Source organism: Priapulus caudatus, unplaced genomic scaffold, assembly GCF_000485595.1.
Source record: "Priapulus caudatus unplaced genomic scaffold, Priapulus_caudatus-5.0.1 Scaffold166, whole genome shotgun sequence".
Classification (NCBI taxonomy): domain Eukaryota; kingdom Metazoa; phylum Priapulida; class Priapulimorpha; order Priapulimorphida; family Priapulidae; genus Priapulus; species Priapulus caudatus.
The window spans coordinates 263,250-273,324 of NW_014577227.1; the positions used below are offsets into that span (position 1 = coordinate 263,250).

The 10,075-nt window shown below is 49.5% G+C and overlaps 2 protein-coding genes across 2 annotated transcripts in view; both read left to right on the forward strand.

The window, feature by feature from the left end:
- The window catches only part of LOC106806518 (mitogen-activated protein kinase-binding protein 1-like), a gene marked incomplete in the record, with an annotated part of 88,752 nt that extends 85,252 nt beyond the window's left edge, over window positions 1-3,500 (forward strand). The window contains 5 exon segments of the mRNA XM_014808487.1: window positions 23-98; window positions 961-1,026; window positions 1,309-1,429; window positions 2,127-2,279; window positions 3,451-3,500. Of these exon segments, the coding sequence (XP_014663973.1) occupies window positions 23-98; window positions 961-1,026; window positions 1,309-1,429; window positions 2,127-2,279; window positions 3,451-3,500 (466 nt within the window).
- A 46-nt stretch (window positions 3,501-3,546) lies between these two features.
- Window positions 3,547-10,034, forward strand: LOC106806528 (nuclear receptor corepressor 2-like). Its single transcript, XM_014808500.1, has 5 exons — window positions 3,547-3,612; window positions 5,511-6,142; window positions 6,901-6,971; window positions 7,432-7,527; window positions 8,128-10,034. The coding sequence occupies exons 2-5, from the start codon at window positions 5,620-5,622 to the stop codon at window positions 8,311-8,313; spliced, it is 876 nt and encodes a 291-aa protein (XP_014663986.1). The 5' UTR covers window positions 3,547-3,612; window positions 5,511-5,619; the 3' UTR covers window positions 8,314-10,034.
- Window positions 10,035-10,075: the final 41 nt, after the last annotated feature.

Below are 10,075 nucleotides of genomic sequence, written 5' to 3' on the forward strand. Positions count from 1 at the left end.
AATGCTGTTGATGTTTTTGCAGGCAACTCGGGTATGTGGCAGCAGACCAGTCGTCTGGCGAACAAAAGTTATTCCAAAGAGATTCTACACCCGATGCTGTAAGTAATACTCTCCTCCTTTTACGACTGCGTCCTCCTTCTTCCTGCTCCTCTTGCTCCTACTCCCCTTTTTCCTCAACTTTCGTTTCTTCCTCCTCCAACCCCTCCTTCTCTTCTTCCTTCTCTTGCTCTTCTTCTTCCTCCTCCTTCTCCTTCCCCTTCTCTTTCTCCTCCTCGTCCTTCTCACCTACACTTCTGTGTTCATAAAGATTCCAGCATAAAGATCTGGTGATGGGGCCATCATTATAGATCTTTCATTGTGGGTGTCATTACGATATTGTTTTCATCAACGCTTATCCGCAACACGTTGTTGAGAAATCGTCGTAAAGTGTTCATGCTGCCATGTTGAGTTTGACAAGTGGCATCCTGCATTAATAATCATGACTGCTGGTATAGTGTTCTCATGGTCATGCGCATTGATGTGCTGACTTGCAATCGCTTTGCACTACATATCGCATGAAGCAAAGATCTATGCCCGTCTGGTTAATCGAGACTATGCAGGCGATGCTGCGGTAACCGTGGTTACGCGCCTGCGCTCGGCAATTTATTCGGCAACACTTTCATATACTTGCACCGTGCTAATCTTGACGGTGAATCTTAGTTTCCCAATGATGATTTCTCTGTATCGCTTTTATTTGCTGCTGCACTGGTTTCCAACGAACACTATAAATCTGTTAACTTGTGAACGCGGTAAGTTTTACTGGAGTATTATTAGCTGTTGATGATTTATATCGGTCTATTGTAAAGCTATAATTTTACTTGTACGAATTGTGTGTATATTTTTGAGTGGACTTGATATTAAAATGAAGCAGTATACTAAAAGTCAGCAGTAGTTTCAAGTTGTTCATCTTCGTTTTTGTAGGTGTTTCAAAAGCGAACTGAGGAGCTTGGTAAAGCCATGGAAGCAACGAAAAAGAGACTGAAATCTGTACGTGGTATTCATTGAAACACTCTAATATGCATTTCCATTCAACTAAACAGATTGCAGGGCCACGAGCACTTTTAGGAGTTCCTGAAATCCCTTAGCTCTCATGTTATTAATTACACTCTACAAATTAACCCTATGTATAATTTTACTGTCCGACTCTAATATTTAGTATTATCGATTATCTCTTTGAAATGTGTTTGCACTTGCTGTAGAGTTTATCAGAGTTTATTCTCCCATCGTTTATCGACCCTGTACACACATTTCTTTCCTTGCTCCCCACAGCTCGGCTGGAGGGGCAGCGAGAAGGATCTTTCTGAGCAGACGATACCGGAGAAGGAGAGGGACGGTGGGTACGAGCGAGAAACGCCGTCACCGCCCACCAAGGACACGACTGCGGACACGGGTGAGTAGGTGCTGCCCTCTGATGGAGCATCGCGTAGGCCTGTGCAAGCCGGTCTTACGATTCGCTGCTCGTCGACTGCATGCGTCAGCCCCTGATCTCGAGGGTCTCATGACATACTTATCTTGCACGCCCACACCTACACCTACAGCCTAGCCCCAGCCCACCCAAGAGATGCTACATTTGTGGATTTTACCGGAAATCCGTATTTTTTTTATGTAAAAATTTCCGGATCAAAAAATCTGAAAATCTGCTATTATTTATATTGAAAAATCCTGAAAATCAGACCCAAAATAAGTTCTTTTTCAGAAAATGGTGTTCCAGGTTGACGCGCTCCGCTCGCTTTAATTGAATTAGTCACTACTTAATAGTTCCGGATTTTTTTGAACCACCCTGTAGCATCTCTGCCACTCCAAGCCCACCTTACAGGTATAGACCGCTAGGTCAGTGCCCGCTTTTTTGTACTGTAATTTGTTGTTGTACGCTCGTCGTCCAGTGATGTTAAAGTCACGGCTCGACCTTTGCGACCGCGGTGGAGCCTTTGCAGTTGTAGCATGACCTTGGGGAGTTGCGGCACTACCGTCACTGTCACGGTGGGACCTTTGCTGTCACAGCATGACCTTTGCGGTCACATCACGACCTTTGCGGTGACCGCGTGACCGTGGCGGTTGTGTCAAACAGCGTGACGTTTTCATTGTAGACCTCACCCGCACCAAGTCCCTACCGGACGTGTCGACGATCGGCCACCACCGCCGGCGCCCCCTGCCGACGACGCACGGCGACGGCGAGAGCGCATACGTGCCTGGTAAAGCAACGACGCGGCGCACTAACAAACCTGCAAACTTGCGCTTAGGTATCTAGCTTTCTCGGGCCTCGTAGCTACAAGTGGCTCCACCTGTTTGCTGGGAATGGTGGCGACTGCCGGCGTAGCGCCGCCGCCGCTTCTGTGACTAACATGTTGTGGTAGTGTAGCTTGTGCACCGGCCACCGCGCGGTGGCAGAAGGTAGTGGTAGTATGCGTTGTTTTAGTGTGGTTGTAGGCTGTAGCGTCACGATACTAATCAAAATACGGCCACCGTACGAGTTTAGCAGAATTCACGGGTTTAGCAGAATTCACGAGAAATTGCCACGTTGTTTCTATTGAGAATGTTTCTGTGTGAGAGACCGTGGTGGGACTGCCGAGTCTTTGGACGATGACACGTTCGTTTGATGGTCAGTTCGTTTACGGATTTGTCGAGTGTGCTAAAAATACAATTTACAAAAAATTGGATTGTATAACTTTCCTAAAAACAATTTACTCTGCAATTGTTGTTCAGGCTTGAGGTTGTTTAGAGGCAGCTGCCAGGGTTAGCTCTAGTTACTACATCTTTCATTGCACAGTGATCACTTTAATAAACTAAGAGTTCCCACCAGGCCATGCCGTTTTTAAATTTATATTGTTTTTACTAATTGTGTGTGCGTGCGTGCGTGCGTGCGTGCGTGCGTGCGTGCGTGCGTGCGTGCATACGATCTGCGTACGATCGTAGTCTAACATTATAGTGAACAGCATTGGGGCCGTTTTATCTTCTGTGGTGATGGTAATAATAGCACGTCTCTCTGTATCCGCTGTAGATGTATACCATGTGCTATTTAAGAATAGCCCCTCGAAATTGGTATTATTGGTAATAGATCACTCATTAATTTTAAATTAAATTTATAATAATTCCCTTCATGGCTGATTGCTCTTATATTTATCAGCTTATTGCTCTTTTAATGCGTCACGTGCACACACACACATATAATATATATATATATATATATATATGTGTATATATACATAGATGTATGTCAATTTATTCATTATCCTATTGAAATGGTAATTGAAAATCTTATTTCCGATTAAAAGTTTATTTACTTTCCGTTAAACGTGTGTGTTTCTTGTTGGTGCACTTATTCTCTAATTCCCCATCAAAGACCCCCCCTCCTCCCCGCCCTAACCACCGCAGACATCAAGCTAGATGCCCAGAGCCGTCGATGTTTTTTCAGTGCGCCGTCAACGGCAAGGAGACATGCGCCGCCCTACCACCAGCCATGACAAGCTGAACGCATGGGAGGTCAGGGGTTCATGCGGGGGCATCGCGTTTTCAAGGTCGCGTCGTAACGCGCAGGGCACGGCGAGCTCCCAGGCGAAGATCAACGCGCAGCCGGTACGTAATCCTGGTGCTCGCCATCTTAGATTTCTTTTGTTTAAACGAGAGGCAGGTTTAATACTACTGGGTCGGTTCAGGCCAATCTACATTTCTGCGGCTGTGTCGAAGAAAGGCCTAGGGCCTCGCTGTTAGAAATAAAATTGGCGCCCTAACGTTTGGTCTTGATATTTTGGAACATTGTGTTTCCTGTGGCCGGCACCTCTAATCAGTCTAAGTACTCTTGCATATGAAACTTTTGTAACCTTTACCCACATTTCTTTCCGATGGTCCTACAAGAAAAGTTAGTGTGAAGACTAAAGTTAAGACTAATTTTGTTTCTGACAAACAAGGACCGCCATCGGTTTTAAACTGCCAGACTTTTTTTGTGGAGCCATTCGTTATTCTGTTGTTTTCAGTCGAAAATGCTCGTGAAATTTGAGGCTGCATCGCCTGCTCCCAAACCCTATTCGTTTTTCGTGTCGGCAGATCAATCACAAAAATGATATGCAATGCAATACCTGGCATGCTTATTATGCATATTGTCAATTCTGTGGATGCATCCTCCTCTGTCCTTTCGTACCTACAGCGACATTAACCGTCGCCACTGTGATCGTTTACGCACGCTGCTGATTGTTTTTCTTCGCGCACATTCGATCACGAAATCTAAGCGCAACTCTGCTACAGACCGCGAGAAATCTGTGATGCATACTCTCCCTTCCTTCCTGCCCCCGCATACCTACAGCCCCACACAATCCTGTGATGCTTACTCCTCCTCCCTTCCTACTCCTCCCCGCATACCGTACAGCCACACAAATCTGTGATGGCTCACTCCTCTCCTCTCTCCTCCCCCGCATACCTACAGCCAATCACAAATCTGTGATGCCAACTCCTCCTCCTCTCCTGTCCCGCAATACCTTAGCCAGCCACCATCTGATGCAATACTCCTCCTCCTCCTCTCCTGCCCGCATACATACAGGCCACACAATCTGTGATGCATACTCCTCCTGCTCTCCTGCCCGCATCACCTACAGCCCCACAATCTGTGATGGCCGTACCCTCTCTCTGCCCCCGCAATACCTACAGCCACACCAATGCCTGTGATGCATACTCTCCTCCTCTTCCCTAGCCCGCACACCTACAGCCCACACAATCTGTGACTGCATCTGCCTCCCTCCTTCCTCTCCTGCCCGCCGATACCACAGAACACAATCTGTGATGCGATACTCCTCTCCTCCTTTCCTGCCCTGGGCATACCTTACAGCCACACAACTGTTGATGCAAATACTCCTCCTGCCTCCCTCCCTGCCCCGCATACCTACAGCCAACACAATCTGTGATGCATACTCCCTCACTCTCCTCTCCTGCCCCGCGCATACCAATACAGCAACACAATCTGTTTGATGCATACTCCCTCCTCCTCCTTTCCTCTGCCCTGCATACTACAGCCACACAATCTGTGATGCATACCCTTCCCTCTCCTGCCCCGCATACTACAGCCACACAATCTGTGATGCCGTACTCCTCTCCTGCCCCCGAATACTACAGCCACACAGATCTGTGATGCAATACTCCTCCTCCTCTCTGCCCCGCACACCTACAGGCCAACACAATCTGTGTGATGCATACTTGCCTCCTCCTTCCTTCGTTTGCGGCCCCCGCATACCTACGCAACACAATCTGTGATGCATACTCTCCTCCCTGCCTCTCCTGCCCTTGCCAATACCTACAGCCACACAATCTGTGATGCATACTCGCTCCTCCTCCGCTCTCTGTACCGCATACCTACAGCACACAAATCTGTGATGCATACTCCTCCTCCTCCTCCTGGCCCCGCAATACTATCAGCCACATTAACCGTCGCCCCTCCGCATAAGCTACGCACGAGCTAGCTCACATCCGAACATTTTCTTCCGCAGATCGATCACAAATCTGAACCAGCCTGCCACGGATGGCAAAAAGTCGTCGTCGTCGTCGTCGGACGCGGCTCCCGGCAGCGCGTTTGCGCGCTACAAGCGTCTCAGCTACATGATGGCGCGCTCCACGCCCAACCTCGCCTCCGCATCCTCCTCGTCCTCTTACGACGAGAAACCCTCAGCCGCCGTCGCCGCCGTCGCCGCGACGACGGCAGCAGAGCGGAAGCCGGCGCAGACGAAGCTGGTGCGACGCGCGTCGATGTCGTCGTCGGACGCCGGGAAGTCGCCGAGCGGCGACCAATCCGTGGCGCCCTCTGGCGGCAACGAGCAGCGCGTGCGAGCGATGCTCAACAAGCAGCCGCCGTTCGACACGGTTGCCGCGGCGACGTCGCCGCTAGGCGAGTCGTCGTCGCCGACGAGGGGCCGTCCCGTCGTGCCGCCGCGCAAGAAGAACGTGTTCTCGCCGGGGGAACGGTCCCCGATTGAGCTTCCCGTCAAGGACATGTCGCCGAGCCCCGTGCGAAAGGTCGCCGAGGTCACGGGTCGCCCCCAGAGCGCGCCGGTGACGCCGATGGAGAAGCGACTTCCCGAGCGGCCGAACCGTCAGCACGAGATCTCGCCCAGAGATCCGAAAGGTGGGAGGGGGCTTCTTTTGTGACGAGGTTTGCACGGGGGAAGGGGGCATTTTTGGGGGGGGAGAGGGAGAGGAGCTCTTTGAGGCTTCAGGGAGGGATCACGGTCGCCGTGTCGCACACGACCAACGCTGTATGCGATGAATCGGGGGGGGGGGGGGGAGGTTGTCAGTAAATGTTAATCAATTTGGGAGAAGCAAGGGGGCCTATTCTTAAGGGAGGGAGAGAGACTGCGAGAGAGACAGAGAGAGAGAGAGAGAAGGAGAGAGAGAGAGAGGAATCGTGATCCATGCGTCACACACAGCATGTCAGTCTCGTGTCAGACAGAGGAGCAAGCAGCGTGTGCAGAGGATCGCGTGGCCAGTTGTCAGGAAATGCCAGCTATGATGTGAGCGGGCGTTGCCGTGCCTCTTGTGCAACACTCGTGTGGAAAACCTTGGCTCTTCGCTCCCGTGCGGAAAACTTCCGACGTCCGATAATATATATTAGACTTACTCAGTTCTAACCATTCGTAATATTTCTGAAAATTATTTCTTGGCCCTTTGCATGCAATATCCATTCAGCGACTACATTTCGGACGGCTACAAATAGAGCCTAGTACTTTACTACAAATGGAGTGTCAGTCAGTCGTTCTATCATTGCATGCATTAATAGTAAAGCGGTAACGCGCCCTTTGGAAACAATTTAAGCTTCTCGTTTTTGCGGTGCGCCTTGTCAAAAAATTCAAACTGATCGATAACACATGCGAATTGTTGTTTCAGCTGAGACGGTCGAGTCGTGTGTGAAGGAACTTCACAGAGCTGTGTCCGAAGCTACTGACATGTTCCACAAGGTAACATCAAGTGCTAACTATTGTTGTCATTATCATTATTGTTACTATTACTATTATTATTATTATTATTATTATTATTCTTATATAATGTCATCATCCATTTATTATTATTATATTCATTATTATGTTATCATCATCATTCATCAATGGTCATTATCATTATTATTACTACTACTACTATTATTTTTGTTGGCGGCGGTGGCCCCGCCCCCTCGTATTTGTTATTTTTTGCGGTGCGTGTTGAATCAGTTGTGTCCTTTATTGCGACAATATCAAATAAGCCAGCCAGAAGTCACACGGACACTCGATGATGCATTTATTTTAAAAAAAGGCGTGCATGCTATTTTCATGCATGTACAGTGATGAATTGTTAGCGCTTGCGACAAGTTGCTAGAAATTTTGCAAGCGAACGATACCAACACTGAACACTGGTGTGACGTATGTGTTGTTTGCCCACCAGGTGGCGCAGTCGGAGACACTATCGCGGGACCAACAGGTCGGTCAGATGAGGCAGCTAGTGGAGGCCGTTCCCAGCAGACTCACGACATGGGTTGCAGGTTATGCACAGCGGTCGCTCGTGGTAGTTTCGTAGGTCCATCTCAATATTTATGTTCCTCCGCCGTAAATTCACACGCATGAGAAAATAATAAAAATAAAAAAATGAATAGAATAGACAATATAAGATAAAATAAAACAATATAAAATGTAATCAAAAAAAATAAATATGATAAATGAACCGAGTGTAACAGTAGCCAATGGATAATAGAAAACGCCTGTCCTCCATTTCACCATGTTTGTTGTCTTTTACTGCTGTCGTTAGATCCTTAACTCGCACGTGTTGTTCCTAGTCCATGTCACAGCACATAGAGACACTGTCCATCAAATCACCATCCATCACTATGTACTATGTAATGCTCGTAGATCAAAACTCGCACGTGACTGTGTTCCGTAGTCCATGTCTGCACCACATAGAGACCACTGTTCCTATCAATCACCATCCATCACTATGCTCACTATGTAATGTCGTAGATCCTAACTCGTGTGTGTTCCTAGTCCATGTCGCAGCACATAGAGACACTGTCCATCAATCACCATCCGTCACTATGCTCACTATGTAATGTCGTAGATCCTAACTCGTGTGTCTCGCCTGTGTTGCAGGTGCGCGTCTCAGCACATAGAGACGCTGCCGATCGTCGAGCTGAACTCTCTGCGCGCGACGCTCGCGCAGCAGGCCAGCGATCCGAACTCCAGCGTTACTCTGCTGCAGCAGTACAATGAGCTGCTCTTCAACCTGCTCATGCACAAGATGTCCGGCAAGATGTACGCCGCCTCGTCCGTGTAGCCGTGGTGGCGGCGGCGGCAGCGGCAGAGGGAACCCGCGCGTTCCAGACGGTTCGACGCTGCACTGAAGAGACTCCTGCGCCGCGTTGTCCGCGTGGCGTGACGGCGGCGGCAGTGGGAACTCGCGCGTTTGTTGACGGTTTGACGCTGCGCTAAATAGATGTGTGCGCCGCGTTGTCCGCGAAGCCATGAAGCGGCAACATCAATGGCGGCGATGGCGGTAGTGGTGGGAACCTGCGCGTTTGTCGATGGTTCGGCACTGCGCTAAAGAGATGCCTGCACCGCAGCCTCTGCGTAGCGTACGGCAGAGAAACCGGCAGCTGCGGCGATAACGCACGCGCGTTCGCAGCGGTACGACGCGGCATTAACAAGATGTCCGCTCTCGTCCTCGGTGTAGTGGTGGCAGCGGCGGAGAAACCGGCAGTTGCGGTGGTGACTCGCGCGCGTTCGCAGCGGTACGACGTGGCATTGACAAGATGTCCGCGACTTCCTAGGTGCCCCGCGGCTGCCTAGGTAACCCGCGGCTGCCTTGCGCGCGACGGTGACAAGACGCACACTGTTAATGGTACGACGCGTCATTTCGTGCGCGAGCATTCTGCGCGTTACGTTCCGTCCGCGAGGAACGTTTATGCCTTCGCGTGTTCGTGCACGACCGGCACTTGTTTGTGTGTTTCGGCGGCAGCAGGTGGCGTGACAGGTCGAGGGAGTCTTGGCGTCTCTGTCCGAGCGAGATTCTGCTTGTGGCGGCACGTGCGGCAAGGGGGGGGGGGGCTGCGTCGAGTTACACACAGCTATACAGAGGCAGCTTTCTTTTTCTTTTTTATCACGATTCTCAGCCGTCTTTGAGTGATGAGCGACGGTTGCCAATGTCACCACACCTTCGTGAGCGCATGCTTTTTGACTAGGTGTGGATAGTTTTCGTGCAGCTGAGAGGGAGAGGCGTCTTTTTGGGGGGGTGCATTTATTGCTGTGCTATTGTCCGACTGGGGCCAGAGTCACGGCGTGGCAGCTCTGTTGAATTGCATTCAAGTTATCAACCGTTCACTTACTAACGTTAACAACGATAATATTTACAAATATTAACGAACTGTTTTGTCCGATCGGAAGAAAATAACAGGTACATAATTCATTTGCAAAAACGTTTAAAACTGCAATGTAAATGCTATTCAGTTTATCTATTGTGTAATTTCGATTCTATATATGTAGCAATCCGACTGTATTCAGAGTGCGTAACCGTTAACTAGCGCTGCTGTGTTTAATTGTAGGCATTGCTTTCTGCATAAAAACATTGCCACATTGCAACAACGCATGCATCTCTGAATGTTTCCGCCTCTACCAATGTGATACAAATTCAGTCCGGCCCGTGAGAGCGAAATCAAAATGCGAGTAACAGACTTGCGTATTTTAAGGCTAGCACTTTTATACTTGTTTTTCTAACGAGAGGAGAGCGTGTATTTCGGGGGTTGTGATCGCGCTGGGCTCTGCACTACGGGTTGCACCCAGGCGGCCATCTTGCCACTATTTATCACGTAGTCTGCGTGGCAATCGACGTAGCGGCTGGACGTTGGTGGTGTAGATACAGTCCTGAGCTTTACGGCGCTGTATACGCCGATGATAATTAACACGGGCGGACGAGCGATGGTACACTGCTCGCAGTTATCACTGCGTGAGAGAGAGAGAGAGAGAGAGAGAGAGAGGGAGGGAGAGAGAGAGAGAGAGAGAGAGAGACAGGGAGGGAGAGAGAGAGAGAGAGAGAGAGAGGG

Excerpts from the sequence above, each read along its gene's own strand:
- LOC106806528 (XM_014808500.1), top strand. The coding sequence starts at position 5,620 with ATGATGGCGCGCTCCACGCCCAACCTCGCCTCCGCATCCTCCTCGTCC. Across the intron at positions 6,143-6,900 it reads CTCGCCCAGAGATCCGAAAG|CTGAGACGGTCGAGTCGTGT; the intron begins GTGGGAGGGGGC and ends TTGTTGTTTCAG. Across the intron at positions 7,528-8,127 it reads GACTCACGACATGGGTTGCA|AGGTGCGCGTCTCAGCACAT; the intron begins GGTTATGCACAG and ends CGCCTGTGTTGC.